Here is a 21867-nt window from a genome sequence, read left to right as displayed (position 1 = left end):
ATAATAATAATAATAATAATAATAATAATAATAATAATAATAATAATAATTTATTATTTATACCCCGCCCATCTGGCTGGGTTCCCCCAGCCTCTCTGGGCGGCTTCCAACAAAATATTAAAATACAGAAATCCATCAAACATTAAAAGCTTCCCTAAGCTACCTCCCTAGAGCAGAGAACAGCCAAAGTGGTTCTCTCCAGATACTGTACACTACAACTCAGCCAGCATGGCCAATAGCCTGGGGCGAAGGGCGTTGTGGTTCAAAACCATCTTGGCTGCCCCTGGATTAGACTGCCACAGAACCTAATCTGGCACATTAAATAACTACATTAAATCAGCTTTATGGAGATGAAGTAAGGAACACTGAGCCAAGCAAATGCAGGCACATTGTGTAGCTACAAGTAGGAACAAGACATTGCTTTTTATTTCCTCAGCAACAGCTGCTTTCTCTTTTTTTCTTCTCTTCTCTTTTTTAATGCTGCTAACAGGAGTTTCAAATATGCATTATCTGTATGACAACCGTTGCTGGGGTAAACACACCGCCATCGTCCATACGGTGTCAAAACGCTGGCCAAACTCCCTTCCTTGCTGTGCTAAACATTATGCGATTTACAATAGCTTCGCCCCAAAATACAACAAGAGTCTTTGGGCCGCATCAGAATATGGCACAGCTGTGCAGTTGTGGCAGATGCTGCAAAGGAAAAATGAAGAGCTCAGGCAGTGAAGTCACCGTTTGTTGATTTAGACAATGATCAGGCATGGCCTCTGGAGAAGCAGAGATTATTAAAAGCATAGCCAGGCACCAATGGCCTTACTGGAAAGCAGCTCACAGCACAGAGAACCTTTGGTGTAATCCCAGTTACTCTGCAAGGGAGGTCACAAATTTTAACCTCTTCTGGCACTCTTCTAAGAATTCAGCTGAAGCCACTTAAGGGAAATGCAAGCTGGGGGAAGACCAAAATTTATATGTGAACAATTGTTTTAGATTAAAACAACACAAAAGCAAAACAAAGCATACTCATTTGGACTATGTAGCCAGAAGGAAGTCCATGAATAATCATATTAAGCCATAGCACAGCAGTCTTTTCTGCAAAAAGCAGACAATGCGAAGTGAGCAGCATTTTTTGCATTCAAAACGTCCATGATGCAATTACTGTTCATGCTATTGGCCAAGCATCTTTGCACAATCAATTTTAAAAGCACCGTGAAAAACTATAAATAACTTTTAACTGAAATAAAAGGCAACACTCATTCATATTCAGAAGTAATTTGTTAAAAGCTTCCATCAAAGGTCCACAGAGCTATCCAATACTGACTGTTTTGTTTCTAAACAGTCTTCAACGGAAAGTTCATTAGAGAGGAAAAAACAGACAGTATCCAAATGCAAGGAGGAAAGAAAAAGCACTCACTGAACGCTAAACCATCTGTTGACTTCACTAAAAGCTTTTGTATCAGAAATGGCAGCAAAGGGGAGGTTTTAGCTTTGTTGTTGTTGTTTAGTCGTTTAGTCGTGTCCGACTCTTCGTGACCCCATGGACCATAGCACGCCAGGCACTCCTGTCTTGCACTGCCTCCCGCAGTTTGGTCAAACTCATGTTCGTAGCTTCAAGAACACTGTCCAACCATCTTGTCCTCTGTCGTCCCCTTCTCCTAGTGCCCTCAATCTTTCCCAACATCAGGGTCTTTTCCAAGGATTCTTCTCTTCTCATGAGGTGGCCAAAGTATTGGAGCCTCAGCTTCACGATCTGTCCTTCCAGGGAGCACTCAGGGCTGATTTCCTTAAGAATGGATAGGTTTGATCTTCTTGCAGTCCATGGGACTCTCAAGAGTCTCCTCCAGCACCATAATTCAAATAATTCTGCACTCACTGGGACCTTCCAAATAGGAAGAATTCCATAATTCTGCACTCACTGGGACCTTCCAAATAGCATCAATTCTTCGGCGATCAGCCTTCTTTATGGTCCAGCTCTCACTTCCATACATCACTACTGGGAAAACCATAGCTTTAACTATACGGACCTTTGTCAGCAAGGTGATGTCTCTGCTTTTTAAGATGCTGTCTAGGTTTGTCATTGCTTTTCTCCCAAGAAGCAGGCGTCTTTTAATTTCGTGACTGCTGTCACCATCTGCAGTGATCAAGGAGCCCAAGAAAGTAAAATCTCTCACTGCTTTTTTTTTTAGCTTTAGGTGACTTTTAAACATCTTGAATACCAGCCAGTTAATACAAACACACATGACGTCCACTAGCAACCTTGACAAAAAGGATGAAACAGACTAGACTTTCCTGAAAAAGGAAAGAAGTCAAGCCCCAGAAACTACTGACGGGAGGAGAATATGGTTTTTAAAAAAACCACCTGGATTAAACAAATTCGTGGAAGAATTCATGGTGCCTCCACGCATCCTGATAAGCTGCTCACTTTCATAGCAATGTTTGCATAAGACCATCAAACCTCCCTGGAGGGCATGTAAAGAGAAAATAGAGCTGTGGGGAATCTGAAAATAGTGAGAGAACAGTTAAGTGTATGTGAAAGCTTGGTTCACTCAAAAGGACCAAACCATGGCACAGCCGTAACAGACTTCAAGCCCACTCCCATTCAGCCCTTTTCAGATTAATTGTAAAGGTACCCTATGTTTGGAAAGACTCAAACTCTGTTGGGACTCAAGAGAATTTTTATATGGCATTGTTTATGAGCTTTTGATAGAACACAGTTAATTGGAAGAATCGAAGGGAAAATGTTACTTTGAAGATGAGAACAAATGATTCATTCCAAGTAACATCCACAGTGAAGCTTGTGGTTAGGTTTGTTTCCTCTTGATTTTGTTTCCTTCTCAATTTAGTCTTCTGGTTACTCAGACTACTTCAGTTACTCTTCTTCCCCAACTTGGTTAGTTTTATAATTAGGTCTCTTCTCATTCTCTTTCTTGTTAGATCTAGTCGAAACAAAATAAAAAAAATCCTTCCAGTAGCACCTTAGAGACCAACTAAGTTTGTCATTGGTATGAGCTTTCGTGTGCATGCACACTTCTTCAGATATGAAGAAGTGTGTATCTGAAGAAGTGTGCATGCACACGAAAGCTCATACCAATAACAAACTTAGTTGGTCTCTAAGGTGCTACTGGAAGGAATTTTTTAATTTTGTTTTGACTACGGCAGACCAACCTACCTGTTGTTAGATCTAGGATTGTCACAGAACCTTCAGATTTGCACTTTCACCCCTGAACTAGCCGAGCATCGTTTTAGCTGCACTTGCCTATACCTGACCAATCCACTACTACCCATTTGTCAAGTCTTTTCCCATGTCAACACAAAGTCAAGGAGTGGCTGCACCAAACCCAGACCTGCAGGGTAAACTGCAGTTGTGTTGTTGCAAACCCACAGGAGTGGAAAATACTTCTTTAAAAAGTCATACTCTGCTTATTCCCAGTAGTGTATACCTCACTCATTCTGGAACAACAATTAAGTGTTGTTTAAAAAACATGGGTAGTCTCCACTTCATATTAGAGAACCAGCTTCTATTTAACACTGCGGATTCACCAAGTGTGTACAAGAGTTTCTACTTTACTCCTACCATGGCACTTTCTTTTCACACTTTTTAACCACTGCCACCATATACCTGTACTATACTGTTTACCTTCATCTATAGACCTGTAGTTGTCTGAAAATGGAGCAGCTTATATAAAACAGCAGGTAAAATCTTGGTTCCTTCTCCTATATACCAGATACCTTTAGTCTCTTTCCCCCAGTCAGTCAATCTCAACACCACCAGGTACAGAGGAATCTTGCAGACTAGACTGTTCTCTCTATGGTCAGCTCCGAAAGCTCCTGGCTGAACTCTTCCTCAGTGCTCACAGCCCTTCGATGACCTCTCTGGCAATCTTCAGCAAAAGCCAGAAATTCAGCTCTCTCAGACTATAGTGCCAGGTCTTTCCCAGCTTCAGTAGCCTCCTGTCTTCCATCATATTCTGCCTTTTCTCCTGTCTTCCCTCATATTTTGCCTTCTCTCCCAGCTCCTTCTTCTGTTCCACTGCATTTCCTAGTCTCACTTTCCCTGAACAGTGTTAGAATTGGCCTTTTTATTTGCCAATCTCCCCTTCTACCAATCAAATTTGAATGGCACAGCATTCTTCCTCTCATCAGACCACTTTTCCAATCCAATAAGTTCCCAAAATTATTTCCTAGCAAGCCAATGAGAAGAAATTTTTTGCAGCCCACTATTTCTGTATAAGAACCCATCTTTTCCCAGTCTGGTCTTACACAACTAACTGCCAGCTGCCAACCACCTATTTAGTATTACAAGCTTAACCCCATAATAATTGGGTGAAGAAATGAATGCCGGTTCTAGAGAAAATAGCTAATATAGAAATACACCTTATTTCAAACAAGCATCAATGTTCCAGACCAGCTGCAGCTTACAAACAGTTCGTTTATGATTCAAATAGAAATAGATGTTCAGCATTAACATTCGCTTTTACGTATGTCAGAAGATGGTGACAACACGGTTTTGTAACATAGCCAACACTGCAGTCAGCTATGTATAGAGTGTTTCCATTTATTGTGGATGCTTGCTTGTTTGGTCTGTGGCAGCTGTCCTTTAATCTTCGCTGGAAGGGAAATTGTGAAGCAACAGAAATTTTGGAGACATCTTGTAGGTATATATTTCTAGCATGCAGACATCTGGGAGCTTCAAGTTTCATCATTTTCCTAGTGTGGGTGTATTTTTACGCAACCCATTAAGGAGGGCGTATAGTAACTAAAAAGGCAGTTGTCTGACAAAGATAGCTGAAAGAAAGTCCTATTTCAACGAATAAAAACTTTTATCTATTTATATAGAAGAGGTTAAGCAAGAGGGTAACACCTTATTGCCATTTTAGACTTTCAACAGCACATTTGAACCTTGTCTGAAGGGTGGTATTTCGAAACCTGCCTTAACAAATCTGGTGAAGGAGCTCTGTTATGATTCATGTATTACACATTAGGTAGTAATAATTGATGATGCAGCTGTTTTCTTATGTCAGAGATAATGCATTGCCAGTGTAAGGGCTTTGCTCATTCTTTATTGCGTGAATCAGTATATCATAACCTAGCGGAAGAAGGGGTAACAAATCATTGTTAGTATAATGAAGTAATGCAAGGGAGGACTAGTACAAGACAGGCTTTTTCTTTTACCTACATAGTTTTATTTTCTGATTTGCTTTGTTGAATTTAAAAAAGGGATGCCTAAGGTTTCACAGGCACCACCCAGCTGGCTTCTTAGCAATGCTAGGGAGATCAGTTATAAGCTACATGAGAACATTGTCTGTTAGTAGTTTCATGGATTCCTCCTGTTCACTGGCCCAGTTCATCAGGACAGCTTCTAGGACATTTGCAAAATGAGTGCTCTCAGATGCGGGCCTACATTTGCAAACAGTTGTTTCAGATACTGCAAATGCTCCATTGACAACAAATGCTTTTTAACAGATTTTCTGCAGAAAGGGTAGTCTGGAGTAAATGGGGAACAAACACAGGCTGGCATTTTGATATCAACATCAGGTGGACGCTGTGAAAACCTTGCATGGGTGAAGTCATCTATATCCCACACCCTGGGAGTGAAATAGACATGTGTCTGAGAATTTACTAGATAACATTACTGTATTATCATTTGGCAGACATAAACACATCTTTCGGCCAATCTCTGGCAGTGATGTGTTCTCCTTAGTTGGTGAATTGTCTCAGATATTTCAGGAGGGGGTTACTCCAATCTATGTATATAAAAATGTAGGCATTGCACATGCGGATGAAACAGCCTTTCTCCGTAACTGCTGAACAGTAATGTAACCAATCTGGCCACAACGTTCCATGCCCATCAGGGAGGGATCGGGCATAATTTCCCCCCAAAAAAACCACATCTTTCACACCTAAAATAATGATAAAGCACAAAAAGTGGCACCCAAATTAGACGTCACCACCAGAAGCTCTGAAGACTTCAGCAGCATCCAAAAGCTGCGCCGCCAGATGACATCACAAAATTCCACAGCAACCAACTGAAAACAGTCCTTTTGCAGCAACAAGGCCCAGCTTTTTCAATAGGCCGCAGCATTGCCAAGCAGGGAAAAACAAACAGAATAGGGCCTTTCACAACCGGGGGGGGGCACAGGGATGAGGCACAACAAAGGGAGGGGGGAACACATAGCCATGGGTAGAGAGGACCCTGAGTCAGCCAAAGCAGTGGGGGGTGGGTTGGGACAGGGAAAACTGAGTAGGCCGACCACCAAAACGGCCATTCCACCTCCAAAGCCCAAGCCCAAGCCCAAAGCCTATCCCGGCGGCTGCATTAATAAACGCCTGGCAGCATTAGGCAGTCGTTCATCATTTCCCCTAACACGCACTTGGGGGCACAACGAGGGGTTTTTGCTTTTTAATTTATTGGCCGTTGTGTCACATGCAAGGCTACGGCGGCCATTTCAAGTAAGGGCAGTCGTGCCCATTTTAACCTAGGTTTTATACTATGACTGATTGCCAGCCTCTGCGTCTTTAAAAAACAACAACCATGCACTTTCTCCCCCCAGTTTAAGTCCTCAAACCAACACCACATCCTACATTCAAAACACCTACTCCAAAATTAGAAAATCCAAATAACCAAAACAAACAAAGAAACAAACCACAAAACACACAACGCCCAAATCATACAATACCCACCAACATAAATGACAACCCCAAAAATAAAATTAAACAATAGTAACTTCTGCTTCTCATGTTCTTATTTTTAAAAAAATTAATCTATATATACATAAATGTTCACGATGTTCATATGTGGTGGGGCTGCCGGAAAATCAAAGAATTCTGGAATAGTATATACGAGGAGATTAAAAAGATCTTCAGAGTCACCTTTAGGAAAAAACCAGAGGCCTTCCTTCTTGGAATCCTGGGTAAAGATATTCCAAATAAAACAAGAGAGATCTTTCTGTATGCGACAGCAGCAGCTTGTGTGCTAATAGCTATGAATTGGAAGGGGGATAAAATACCAACAGTAAGGGAATGGCAAAACAAACTTTTGGATTATGCGGAATTGGCTCAACTAACGAATAAATTGAGGGGAGATTCAAAACAGGCATTTGTGGAAAAATTGGGATATGTTCAAAAGGTATTTACAGGAAAACAATAACAATGATGTAATTTCCATGGCAGCACTTGAATGCCTTGTGTATATGACAAAAAAACATCTGATAGGAAAAAGGAAGGTATGATATGTTAATGGGAAGTACAAAACATGATAAATAAGAATCCGGTGAGAAATGAATGTACATCAATACCATAAATGTAATGCATTTCGGGAGGTGGTGGGAAGCCAACAGGGATAGGGTTTCTTTTTCTTTTTTGTGTGTGTTTTTTTGTGGGTTTATTATCTTTTTGTGTATTTTTTTAAGTGAATGAAAATAATGAAATGAAAATAATTTTGGAAGAAAGAAATGAAAAATATGTATTATAGGTTGTAACAAATTTATTATTGTACGTATCTAAAACTATGTACAACGTTAAGCTATCAAAAAGAATTTTAAGCACAAAAAAAATGTTCACGATGCGTGCGCAGTAGCCAATGTATGAAGATACAGGGGGGAGGGGACAACACTCCCCAGGGACAACAGAGGGCTCAGACAAAAGTGCATGCTGGGAAATAGAACCCAAAAGCTGACAGTTCCTTCTCCAAGGGTGGGGGCCCAAGTATGGAAATACAGGGGGGAAGGAGCAACACTCCCCGGGGACAACAGAGGGCTCAGACAAAAGTGCATGCTGGGAAACAGAACCCACAAGCTGACAGTTCCTTCTCCAAGGGTGGGGGCCAGGGTATGGAGAAACGGGGGAGGGGCCAACACTCCCCGGAGACTCAAACAGGGGGGAGGAGGGGGCTCGATAGCTCATGAGTCAGGACAGGGTGGGGCCAGTCACGGGGATGTGCCGGAGGGGTGGGGGGAGAAGGGGACTCGATGGCTCATGGGTTGGGACAGAGTGGGGCCAGTCACATGGATGTGCCACGGAGGTGGGGGGAAAGGGGGCTCGATAGCTCATGGGTCGGGACAGGGTGGGGGCAGTCACAGGGATGAACCAGGGGTGGGGGGAGGAGGGGGCAGGATAAGTCATGTGTCCGGACAGAGTGGGGGGAATCACAGGAAAGAACCACAGCAATGCGTGGCCGGGCCAGCTAGTTTGAAATAAATCTTCTCTGTGGTTGCTAAGGGATGTTTCCAATCTCTCTAAAGAACTTTGCAGAGACTTCAAAACATCAGTCAAGTTATCCTCTTACCCATTTCAAATTCTGCCATTGATTTTGTCACCCTTTTACAATCAAGCAGACATTTATTGACTTTTCTGTGGCGTTTCCCTCAATTTCTATGTTCTCATTCAATATCCTTACTTCAGAAATCTCCTCAGTCCAGTAACACCTTCATCCTAGTTTTTCCTCCTGATTTAATCTTATACTGCGTATTTCCTTTGTTGGGACATTTTATATGCATGTGTGTCTCCCAGATATTCACTTGGAAAGCTCAAAATTAATGCTTTAGCGGTTCAAACTATAGGCTACTTTTCACTATATATTGAGTCAGATGGAATGCAGTTAATATAAACAGAACCACAGCCTACTCACTGCCACAGATTATGCTGCAGGCATAGAGGTGTTTCTTTGAGTTTCATAGGCTTCTGTATTGTGCTGGAGGCGCCAGAAAAAGAAACACCCACAATTCTGATTTGCATTGCTTGTTTATGTGTGCCCCTATCTCTACGGATGAATCTTGGCAGAGGAGTGTGCATTGCATGCCAGAGATGGAAGAGACCCTGGAATATGATTCAGCATAAAGCATTATATCTTTCAGCTCTTTTATATGTCAGTGAAACAAAGGTTTGGCTGCTGGTGTGACCCTAGTGTTCTTTATTTAGTTAGACCCTAATTTGCATTAGCACTTTCTTGAATGAAAACTATCTTGTGATTCAGCTTGCCTACTGGGCTGTTGCAGGGGGTGAAGCTACACTGCGTTAGGGGAGGAATTGCCTGCAAAGTTGCACATACTTGGCAAAATTGCATGCAAAAATGCCTATATGGGGAGAAATGCATATGAAAATATACAAATTTTCATACAAGCCTTTTCATTTTCATTATACATGAACATATTTGAAATTGGGGTGAACTGAACTGAAAATTGGAAACATGAGAAACTGCAAGGCGCCAGAACCGACAGATTCATTGACTCCTAGGAAGAGCAGTTTGAGGAAGAAAATAAGGGACAGGGAAGGGATGTAGCATACCTTTGCCTGGTTAGTTCTCCACTTTGAGGCTGGGCATGCACTATACCTTTAATGCACATTCAAAGCATATCTTTTCACTTAATGAATTCTGGGCACTGTAGTTTGCGGTACCTCTGGTTGTGAATGCCTCTGGTTGCACATGCTGCGGGTTACGAGCTCCGGTAACTCGGAAGTAGCCACTCCCGGTTGCAAACTTTGCCCCGGGATGCAAGTGGAAATCGCACACCGGAGGTGTGCGTGCAGCGGAAGGTACACTTTCGCTAATGGCACCTCAGGTTACGAGCGGTTTCCAGTTACGAACGGACCTCCGGAATGGATTCTGTTCATAACCAGAGGTACCACTGTACAGGGGGAAAGACAGTGTCCAGAATTAATGAGAGAAAAAATATGATTGGAATAGTATGATGTGCACACACTCTGAATCAATTTGTCACTAAAGAAGCTTCCTGACCCAAAAATGTGTTTATTAAAAACTACATTGAAATGGGGGGGGGGCATGGGTTTCAATACACAAGTTTACATAACATTTAGTTAGATTCTTATTTTATTTTTATTTCATTTACTGAATTTGTATACTGCCATTCATCTGCAGATCTCAGTGTGATTTACAACATAAACCACTTTCAAAACCACCAGATAAATCTACAACTGCCTGGAAAAGAGAGATCAAAGTACCACAGAAGTTGACTCCAAGGATCGTTGCCATCTTAATCACACTCCAACCAGTTGTGATCAAATATTTAATGCTGATAATACTGCTTTAACCCCATTCCATATTCCCTACCAAAGGATGGAGTATGAAACATGTTAACACTGCTTTCCAAATAAGCTGTATTGTAACTTCACCATTCTCAAAAATATGTTTGAAAGAATGAAAGAATGTGTTTAAGACTGGATACACAAGGAGTCAGACCTGCAATTCTTCTGTTACAGCTATTTAACTAGCAAAGGGTCCTCTAAGGATCCTAAAAGATTGTGCAAGTTAAAAGCTGTTTGGCAGCAGCTATCCTTACGTCAGGGCTGGAGCTTGCTGTCGGCAAAAACCAGATCTTAGTTTCACGGCGCTTCCTGACTTCCCTCTGATTTAGGAGAATGACTTTTTCAAGGTGACAATAAAAGCTGTACCATTGATACAGACAAATCTCTTGGTGAGACAGTCCACACACATGGGTGGCATTTGATTATTGTGGCGGTGATATGATTTAGGAGTTTGCCATTGATCTGAGCAAACTCTTCATTCAGAGCTGAAACAGAAAAGTGGACGTCTCACACGATTTATCTGTTGCTGAGCATTGCAGACTCCAGATCCCCGAAACTGATGGTTTGAATTTTCTTCTTAACTTTTGAGAACTTCTGGTTCTTGATAATTCCCATGCAGCATCACAGATTCTGTTAGCAGAACATTTAAGTGCAGTGCAGCAGGCTTCTTGCTGCTGGTGCAAAATTCTTATATTTTAGGGTGACAGCCTTTAGTAGGGTTATCTGGCAGGGGAGAAACCTTGATCATGAAGGTTTTTCTAGGGTAGGGCTCATCCACTGCATTCCAGGTGTGCGGACCTGCAATTTCCCCATTCCATGGGAAACTCGACTGCCTAATCTGTAGGGTTGCCATACGTCAACCAAGATGCTAAAATGCCTCAAAATTAAAGTTATCACCAGGTGCCAGAAATTCATTAAACTAGGGGGAAGGTGAGCTTCTCTGGTGAGGATATTCCAAATGCACAAGTGAGGAGGTCACTAACTAGCCTTCCAGTCACTAACCACCTAATCCCAAACCGTAGTGTTGCCCAGTCAAGGACTTCTGATGAAGATCACAAGGTTCTGGTAGGCTTCTGTGGTAGAAGGTGCCCCTACTGAAAATATATATCTATTGAAAAGCTCCCACGTGAAATCTGAGAGCGTCCGCCTCTTTTTGTGTGAGACAAGGGTTAAGAGCTATCTGTGACAGTTATCTGCATTTTCTTTTCCTCTTTCTGTTTTTGTTTTTATTTAGCTAAGTGTTTTAATTGTATTTTGGAAAAAAATGCCACTGGCTCACTGTTGAGTTAACTACTTTCACAATTATTCATTCAGTGTCAAAGATTCTATCCATTCTGTAGCTCACGGTACTGTCGATGGTCCTCCTAGCACCAGCACATCTGTGCCTACAGATGCAGAAGTTAGAGACTAAGCCTGATTGACAGCTCTGGGTTTAGCCATCCTTAAAAATAAATAAAAAATCCCTGCCCAGTCAAGTTGGCGTTTTCTAAATCATACAGAAAAGTTTTCCAGGCACCTGGAAGTAACACACATTTCAGTATGGGAAGTTGAGGCATGAAAAATGAAGTTGTAACACTTAGGATATTTGCCCATGCATGCTACATCGGATTGCTTAGGCCCACACCCAGAAGCAAGCAAACAAACAAAAAACCCACAAAGTGAAAATCGGCATCAAGTACTCACTTCCTTTTGGCAATGCCTTGCACAGCGGTTCCCCCAAATCAAAGCATCTTCGAAACAATGCCATGACATGCAGCAGTAAGTATACTGAATACCGTTTTCCTTCTTGGGGAGTTTGTTAATGCCAGAATCAACCATTTCCTTTCCATACCCTTCTCCAAATTAAGTGCCAGCGTGGGAATCACTTGAGAATGGCACCATTCCTAGCAAACAAGGCAGGCTTCTTAGCACAGCATGCCTGATCATTATTTTCTGCAAGCTCAAAAGAGTTTTGGTGCATCTTTTGTGTGAGTTTAAATCCTTATGGAGTTTTGACAGTTACTTATTTATGGATAGTATAGATACTACGAAGTCAATTTATTTGGACAGTGCTATCACTTTAGCCTACACTCTTAAGCCTATACTCTTAGCCTTATACTTTAGCCTATAGTCTTAACTGGGAATAAAACCCAGTTTTATTGGGCCTTCCTTCTGAGTAGACAAATACAGGATCATACAATCATACAACTGTCGGGTTGGAAGGGACCCTGAGGGTCATCTAGTCCACGCCCTGCAATGCAGGAATCTCAACTAGATCATTCATGTCTTGTTAGGTCTTGCGTATCACCACTTGTGTTTTTTTGTTTCAAGCTTGTATATAATTATTGAAGTTTCCCAGAGTGAGCATGACATGAGCCAGTCATTGTTCAGCACTTTTAAGCATATTTCCGTGGGGAAAATTGAATCATGAACTTAACCTCCCCCCCCAAAAAAAAATCAAGGTCACAAGCATAATTACTTGTGCCATTAATAGATTTTTTTTTAATAAAAAAAAATCTCATTTTACTTGAGGGAAATGTTCATGTGGATATTTGTCCACATTGTGTGTACCAATAAAGGCTTAAGAAGCAAAAGAGAGTTGTGTAAAACTGCACATTCATTAAATGGAATTATTAAAATGTGCTGGAATGTCTACATTATTTAATTCACACCCAAACACTCCCTTCATGCTGTGGGTGGGGTCAGCAAAAGCCAGGAGCAGGAAAATCGCAGCCATCAGCTACTGATGATGCAATGTTACAATGGATGCAACACTACTAGAGAGACTGCTTGTGGTTTGAAGATCAGGGAACTGACAAGCTGTCAGATTTGGCATTCTCCTCTTTCCAAACGGGATTCTATCCGCAGCATCAACTGTCAAATATATATTATTCAACATGTTTTTATAGCCCAGTGAAAGTTTACTTGAGATTTATCATGCAACCACACTAAGAAAAAGTTGGGTGGTTTCAACTGAAATCCCACAATGGGTGACTGAAATTAGAAAAGTTATCTTAGAACTCTGAAGGGCAGGATGTTGGTTAAGGGAATGTCAAGACTGCTTGATATATGAATTTCATAAACTGAAAACACTTCGCTATGTCTAAAAAAAATGCTAGTACATGCATACAACACTATGTGTGCTTGACTCCACTGCTAATAGCATCACAGAATTGTAGAGTTGGAAGGGACCATGAGGGTCACCTTGTCCAACCTAACATTCAACAAATTCATAAGCTTTATGGTGTATTATAAACTGCAATGGATAAAAACAGCCCAGCATCTGGTTCTCACAGTGGCCACCCAGATGCCTGTGGGAAACCCACCAACAGGATGAATGCACAAAAACACTCTCTCCTCCTGCAGTTTTCAGCAACTAATATTCAGAAGCACACTGCAACTGACCATGGGGGCAGAACATAGCTATCATGGATAGTAGCCAATAGGGTCGCCATATTTCAAACAGTGAAAATCGCAACAAAAATTGATGGTTTTGATCTATTTTTAAGAGAAATATGCAAAAACGACACTACTGACATGGGTTGCCATACACATGGGATTTTCCCGGACATTTTACTGATTTCCGCCCAGACACTGCTTCCGAATGCAGTATTCTGGGCATGTCTGGGAAATTCCAGGTGTATGGCAACCCTAGCAGCCTATGATAGCCTTTATTTTCAAGTGATTTGTCCGATCCTATCCCATGTTCTTGTTCCTAGTCAGTCACCGACAGATCAGACCGCATGAGGGTGTATGTGAAATCACAAGGCCCCTCAAAACATGCACCACGTTACATTTGTTTACACAGATTTGCATCTGCCATTTTACCCCATATTCACTAAGTTCATTTTACCCCATATTCAAAATCCACTGTGTGCATTGTTGTGTGGACCCCAAAGATGTATCATGGCTCCAGCTGCAGCACTAAACTCTGACTGTGGTTGGATGAAGGCAAATAAGCTGAAATACAAGGGGGTGGAGAGTACTGCTTTGCATAGAAAGTTCCCATCTGGATGGAGGTTTGCAACCTGTTCTGGATAGAGTTGCACTGCCCTTGATGAATCAGGTACACATCTTGGACGGCCTTCTGGACCTGCTGCTATTTGTTGGTAAAGAGCTAAGTGCGACCAGCATGCTGGTGACATCAAACTCCCAAACTCCAGCTGTTTCACGTAAATGTTAAACAGCACGGAGGCCAAAATAAAATCCTGAGGGCCTCCACAGCAAGGGAGCCCAGAAGGATACCATGGTCAATAGTATAAAAAGCTGCTGAAAGGTCCCACAGAACCAACTGGGACAACTCTCCCTATCCAATTGCTGGCAGAAGTCATCTACCGAGGTGATCAAAACCAGATCTATCCCATAATCAGGCCCGGAACCAAACTGGAATGGATCTAGATCAGGCACGTCCAACAGGTAGATCATGATCTACCAGTAGATCACTGGATGCCTGTGGTAGATCAATGGTAGATCACTGGCTCCCCCCAAAGAAGCTCAACAACTTTGGCTCCCCTTAAAAAAGCTCAAATTTTTTGCCCTGTACCCCCCCAAAATGGCGCTCTCTGTCTCCCTTAAAAAAGCTCAACAACAATTTTGATCTGAATGCCTTAAAAAAGGGCCTTCCTCCTCCCCAAAAAAGCTCAACAACTTTGACCTGAATCCCCAAAAAGGGGGTAGATCACTGCCAGTTTTTAACTCTGTAAGTAGATCGCAGTCTCTTGGGAGTTGGCCACCCCTGATCTAGATAATCTGACTCATCTAGAAACCCCTGGAGCTCAGATGCTGCCACACATTCCTGTACCCTGCCCACACCCATATTGAACCTTAGGATCATTTGCCTCAGAGATTGTTTCTTGGTCTGCCAGGAAAAAAACAGGTTGACAACAACTAAGACAGAGTCTTTCCAGTGGTGGCTTTGAATCTTTAGAACTCCCCCCCCCATCATTGACAGACCCCTTTTGTTTGCTTTTCAATCAGCTCTAATGACTCATTTGTTTTCCTTAGACTTCTCTGATTAATTTTTACTAATAATGAAGTCTCTCTGGAGCCTTATGCTTTAGTCTCCATGACTGGAACTCTGTCATTCTGGATTTGTGTTGTTTTTGGTTGGTGTCTAGTTTCCATTAATTTACATTTTCTATTTTTACTGTCATTATTTTTATCTATTGGTGAAAAGCCACCTCGTTAGAACATTGCCCTAAAAAGTGGAACATAAATATTTAAAATAACTCAATAAATATAAAGCTTCTCAGGAAAATACTAAAAAAATACTACAGTGGTACCACGCAAGATGAAATTAATTCATTCCACGAGTCGTTTCATGTTGCAATAATTTCGTCTTGTGAAGCGCGGTTTCCCATAGGAATGCATTGAAATTTAATTCATGCATTCCTATGGGGGGGGGAGAAGCACACACAAAAAAGGCGCTGACTCACCCGCCACGGCCGGAAGTCTTCAAGGCTCTGGGGAGGGGGAAGCAGGAGGAGGGCCAGGGGTCTCCTCCTGCCGCATCCTCCGCTCCTTCAGGCGCTGCCGCTGTTCCCACCAAGGGCCGCCTGGCAAGCCCCGCTGCTACTCCTGCCGGATACCGCCAGCCCGCCCAGAGGTCACCGAGGAGGGCAAGGCCGGAGCTGCGGAGGCCGCCATGAGTGCCGCGCCGCTGCAGGAGGCAGAAGTGGCGGCCGTGGACATCACCGGCAGAGTCCTAAAGGTAAGCAGCAGCAGCGGCTTCCCTTCCCATCGCGAGGCTGCTTCGTCTTGCGAAGCACGACCATAGACGGCTTCGTTTTGTGAGTCGTCCAAAAAATCGCAAAAGTGTTTGTCTTGCGGGGTACCACTTACTAATCTGTGAATCCAGCCCCACACTTTGTGTTCTGCCCTTGTTGGACTCATGCAAACAATGTGGACCAGGTTGGAACTAGAATAAACTGGAACACCATTCTATTTTGAATTGTAGGCATTGTAATTGTAACTGCTGAATGAGAAGAAAAAAAGTTGTGATTGTGTACACTGTAAGGTAACTGCTTTCATGGCTTTTGGGGAAAAAAATCATTGTTTTGGCCATCCTCTGCAGGAAACATTCAAACCACAACATATATTTAGAGCAAGTGTTGTTAAACTTAAGTTTAAACTGTTTATACCACACATTTGTGTCTTGCTCTTGAGTAGTTGAATGTTCAGAAGACTGGGTGGCTTTTGCATTTGCAGGTTAAATGTTAAAAGACTCTTTTAAATTTCAAGGCTGCACCACTTGTTTCTGAGAGGTTATATTTAGAAAATATAAAACAGAAAAAGAGAGCCATGAGCCATATTTTCCTTCTGAAAACTTTGTAGCCAGTTTAAGAGAGAAAAGGGGTGGAACAGGGAACAAGCCACATGATTCGATAATTGCTCTCCTTATGAAATTATACCTCAGAGAAGTATTTGAATTCAGTTATGACAATGCATAAACCAATTCACATTAACTCTTTGTAGCATTCTGCACCTAGATTTCGGCTCACTGGATGTATCCTGTGGACAATCAAAATGCCTAAGGAAGAAAGATGAACACACTGGAGAGGTCTTAATAGAAGTAAAATTATCAAACGTTTCATAAACTTTTTCTCATTAAGATCCATCTGTCCTTCCCATCCCTCCAGTTTTACCAATTTTGCTGATGCTTGTTATTTAATAGCAGACAGCAGGCTCAACCTGAAAGGTATTGTTTCCTAACAAAAGCAGATTCTTTCTGTGTTGTGATTTATTTGCTGAACTGCAACCATTTTGTCATTACAACAAAAAGGCGGGGTAATATTAACAAAGAAAGGCTTTGAAATATTTCAGGCTTTAATTTTTAAAGTTTTTGTTTTTAGTTCCAGTGTTTTTAACTTTTGTGATATTATGATCACCCACATGATACAGCCAGAAATGGGGGGAAGGGACCCTTTAATTTTCAAATGAGGCATAAGGGTGTTTGTTTTTGTTTTTGTTTTAGTTGGTTTGCGATTGTAAATTTATTTAACCATAACTTTTGTGTAAAAGGTAAGGGACCCCTGGATGGTTAAGTCCAGTCAAAGACAGCTATGGGGTGCAATGCTCAGCTTGGTTCAGGCCAAATGAGCCTGCGTTTGTCCACAGACAGCTTTCCGGGTCATGTGGCTGGCATGACTAAACCCACTCCAGCAGTGCTTGGGACTGTGTTGTAACCATCTTCAATTCTATGATTCTGGGCAGCTTACGGCAAGAAAAAAATTAAAATGCACAAGAAGGCAGGGCAACAATAAAGCATATAAAAGCAGTATAATAACAAGAGGCATAGAATCATAGAATTGGAAGAGACCACAAGGGCATCCAGTCCAACCCCCTGCCAAGCAGGAAACACCATCAAAGCATTCCTGACAGATGGCTGTCAAGCCTCTGCTTAAAGACCTCCAAAGAAGGAGACTCCACCACACTCCTTGGCAGCAAATTCCACTGTCAAACAGCTCTTACTGTCAGGAAGTTCTTCCTAATGTGTAGGTGGAATCTTCTTTCTTGTAGTTTGAATCCATTGCTCCGTGTCCGCTTCTCTAGAGCAGCAGAAAATGATTTAAAACCCTAGGAAAACAATAATGTTTTTGCTTGGCACCAAAATGGCATCAATGTAGGCACTGGGCTTTCTCTGTGACAAAGGTATTCCATATCCTGGCTCCCACCACTGAGATGGCCCTTGTCTCAGTAGACCTCACCTGGTGGGTGCACCAAAGGAAGGAACTGGGAAGAAGCTCTTAAGGTCAGGGTACATACATGTGGACGAAGGCAATCTTCCAGGAACTTTGGTCCCAAACCAATAAAGACTTTAAAGATCAAACCCTGGGCCCAGAAATGGACACATGATAATCCAAAGGGAAACAGACCTGACAAGGTGTGGTTTTGTGAAGTTCCAGCTCAGGCATATCACTTACCGGTAATACACCTAATTACCTTAGTCTGTTCGTGAAATGGCCAAAATAACAGCAGATGAAAACCAGCATAAAGAATGGATATTACATTCACTACAAGTGTGAATAAGGGACATACTGTATAAAATACAGCTTGGCAGTCATCTTGTTCATAAGGCAGAAAAACAGAAGCCTCTTTAAGAACAGTAGACAGAATCCCATTCTCTTCTATAGGTAATGTTTCTGGTTTTATCACCTCACCAGACTTAGACTGTCTCTTCAGCATAAGGACTTCGCCTTTCTATATGTCCCTTGCTATTTCTTGGCACTCCCAGGTCTTCTATTACCAAACCCTGGAGATATCTGGAAACACCCAAATAAATGAGGCTGGTTTTCACTTTCATTACAAGGGAGAGGCATAAAGCCCCACCTATACACTGCCAATAGAGGCTCAACCACGCCCATGCTGCGCCTAACATTTGAAGGAAGGAATTCAAGAAGCCAAGGCCAGCACATGGTTCCTATCCATGCCTCATGGTACAGAAACATTGATATGGGAAGCAATGATGTGCCACTACCGTAGCTCTGCCGACACAGATTTGGTTCCATCAAATGTTTTCAGGAGTAGTGGTTGAGGATCCATGCAGCAGCAACTGCCAGGCAACTGCAGGCAGCATATAAACTGAGCATCAGAAAGGTTCTAGATTAAATAGATTGCACTACTGAAGAGTCAATTGCCCCAGGCTGAAGGTACTATAGGAATGAGAGGCAATTTGGATCTGTAGCCTTTGGCAGCTGGGAACTGGGATATCTGGGTTTAAATTACTTGAATGGGTGGCTTTGTGCAATCTGCTGTTTCTTAGGGTACTTAAAGACTGTCATTATTTCAATCACATACAGACAAACTCAGGTTGTTAAAAGGATAGTCCCTTGCACAACAAACCTGTTCTCCCAAAAGACTGGACCTTATGCAATAAGGAAAGTGATCGGGAAATGCCCCGGAAAAGGTGGGATAACATTTGTTTTGATGCAGCAATCATCTAACTTCTCTGCAAACAAATTGGAAGGAATGCTCATTACACAGCAAGTGTCAGCTAATCTCCTTTCAGACAAATCAGGATGGCTGCTCAGTGACCAAGTCTCCACTTGGCCTCAGCAAAATGGAAATAACTGTACAATATAGCTATTTTAAGGGGGGGGGGGAGTCAAAGCTTTCCAAGCCTTGACAACATTGTCACTCAGTACTAACCTAGCTGGACAAATGGTCTGAATCGGTGCAAGGTAACAAAGACTGTAAAGTATTTTATAACTTATTTGTCACATCTTAATCCTGCTCCTGTTTCACAAATCTAATGGCAGCATATATATGGCATTATCCAAGAAGAATCTGGCAAGCTACAGGTTAAACTAGTAAGAGACAGTAGTGGGCCAGGACATCCACAAGGCTTTATAGCTGAGCAAGCAAGCTCCTGCTGTGGACTAGACTCCGATATCCCACTACACGAACTGTCAGAAAAGCGACAGAAACGCTAAAGAGAATTCCTGAAGAATTGTCTGTATTCAGATATACCAAGACCGAAAGATACAGTTCTTTCTTTTTTGAAGAGAGCTGAAAATAGTTTGAGACTTTACATCCCATGCATTGTCTGCCTCCCCAACACCCCCATTGCTTCTGCTCCTAAAAAATCTTCGCACTGAAAAAACAACAACGATTGCCTGTCTCCAGCTCAGGGTGGTGCTGGTGGAGGGAACCAAGTGCAGTTGCAAAGCCATTTGTCACTATAAAGCTTGCCTGGAATGTACCGCATACCAACCAAAATATGATGTAGCCATAATCTAATCCCTTGCTAAACCCTTAATGAAACTCTCCTGCAAGACACACATGTGGCTTGACATGTTTTTTCCTAACCACACAGAGGATTAGATTATCCGGGAAGGGGAGATCCTTCTCTCTCTTTTTCTCTCTTTAAATGCAGCACAACCCGGAGTAATTGCAGGCTGCGCTTATTTATAGAAGGTTTGGCAGTTCATAAAAAGGAATATTAGCTGAGCAAGGAATAACTAAATAAGAAACATAACCATTCTAAAGTGTACATATGTACGTACACATGTTATATCTAATCCAAAATGTTAGCCACACCTCATATATCTCTCACATACCAAGAACACCTCCTTATGTTTGAAAAGTGCGTACTGTACAGTACTTGGGTACCTGGTAACCTGATGGTTTGTGTGTGTGTGTTTTTAAAGTAAAACCCTGATCACCGAAGTAGTACAGTATTTCTGAAAGCACTGCTGCAAAAAAAAAATCTGGAAATTCCAAAACGTGGTTAGAACCGTGCACTCTGACACACCCATTTAGGAATCGGTAGAGCAACCTATTATCCAATGTACTTCTTTATGCTCAAATAAGTATTAAAAACACTAAGGAGCCAATGCCTCTTTTTATATACCGTATATATAAAAAAGTATTTTGTAAGCTTCCAACGATCTGGGGTGAGGGGGGTGGGGAATGGATAATAGATTCCCTTCAAAACAGCTCAAGGCAATTTCTATTACAATGGGTCTCTGTTGAAGGCACAGTTATTTCTTTGCAAATACTTGTGGTTCTGTATCACATCAAACTTTTAAAGACTTATTTTGTCATTCGGGGCATGTGATTTTCTTAAATGCATGAGCACTTTCATTGCCAAACAAGCATTTGGTTTTATTAGTCACAGGCAGACTTCGGAAAGCTAGCTGGGGGGCAAGGAGGGAAATGAGCTGCCCATTCCTGCCAGACTGGCTTAAAGTTTGCTTCTAAACCTCATCACTAGTCATGCTCAAATTAAAAGTTCTGAAAGCCAGCGAGCACTTTTCACTTTCTGCCCTTAAAACTCTCCAAATTTCATTCCTAGCATGGAGAAGTCGTTATGGCTTCTGCATCTTGCAAGCATGCAACCGCTTGCTTCTCCTGCCACAAGAATACAGCTAGGTTTCCTCTCCCCCCCCCTCCGATGTCTACTTCACAGAAGGAACGGATCAAAAATAAATACATAACTGCGGTTTGCAAGGCTGAATATGGACCAGATGTGCAGAAACTCATTTCTCTGTCCAGCAAACATTGTTAGCTTTAAACCTCAGTGTTTCAAGCTAAAAGAACCTTCTATACAGTACTTCTCTATCCTGCCTCCACACAAAACACACCCATGCATCCCTCTTGCAATAAAAATTTCACAGGTTCCCTTTCAGTGTCTTTGTCACGCGGGAAACGCGGGAAAATGTCAATGAAGTTGAACAGTCCAGGCAGCAATCCCAGCAGCTGGTAAGCCGGAGGAAGTTTTTGCTCTCCGAAGTATCTCATACGCTCATCGGCTAGTATAAGGGATTTCATTCATAAGCCACTTACCTATCCGGGCTAAGGAAAGCTGCAACAAGTAAAATCCAACAGCTGCACCCAACCAGACCTTGGCCATTGTTTCCTCTCTTCGAGTTAATGTGTAAAAGTCAAGGAGCTCCTCTCTCCCTGCCTGCACAAAGGAGGGGCGGGAAGCAAAAGGAGGGGGGGGGAAGGTCCCAGGTCTTGTTAAGTCTGCACAGAGAGGCAGCGTCGGAAGTTTGCTGCAGTTTTTATTCCAATTCAAAGTAACTGAAGGAGTGACACAAGAGGGTGGGGAGCGGAATCAAAAGTCACACCCATCTTGAAACAAAAGTGACTAGGCAAAAAGGGGAGGAGAGAAGGCTACTACTTATGAGTAAGCAGTTACCAGCAGCAATTAGTGGAGGCTCCAAATGTCTTTTATTCGTCACAGGGAAGCCTTACTGGAGCAGTTGTGCTGGGAATTGTCCGCAATTCTTCATGCTTAGCAAGGAGGGGAGAAGCTGCCCTCAAAGACCAAAAGTCTATTTAAAAGATCCAGAATAACGGAGGTTTTAGAAGTACAGTATGTGTGTGTGTGTGTGTGTGTGTGTG

At 42.2% G+C, this 21867-nt stretch overlaps 1 protein-coding gene across 25 annotated transcripts in view; it reads right to left on the bottom strand.

The window, feature by feature from the left end:
* CD44 (CD44 molecule (IN blood group)) overlaps positions 1-21484 on the bottom strand; it is a 70293-nt gene extending 48809 nt beyond the window's left edge. For all 25 annotated transcript variants that reach the window (XM_035116329.3, XM_060274841.2, XM_060274858.2 and 22 more), the window contains exon 1: positions 21304-21484. In XM_035116329.3, the coding sequence (XP_034972220.3) occupies positions 21304-21370 (67 nt within the window). In that variant the 5' untranslated portion in view covers positions 21371-21484. The remainder of the gene's footprint in view (positions 1-21303) is intronic.
* Between the last annotated feature and the right edge of the window lie 383 nt (positions 21485-21867).

The sequence above is a fragment of the Zootoca vivipara genome, chromosome 1 (assembly GCF_965207765.1).
Source record: "Zootoca vivipara chromosome 1, rZooViv2.hap1.1, whole genome shotgun sequence".
In the NCBI taxonomy this organism is placed as follows: Eukaryota; Metazoa; Chordata; class Lepidosauria; order Squamata; family Lacertidae; genus Zootoca; species Zootoca vivipara.
The sequence above is the reverse complement of the archived record's forward strand: the minus strand, read 5'-3'. Positions and strand labels throughout refer to the sequence as shown.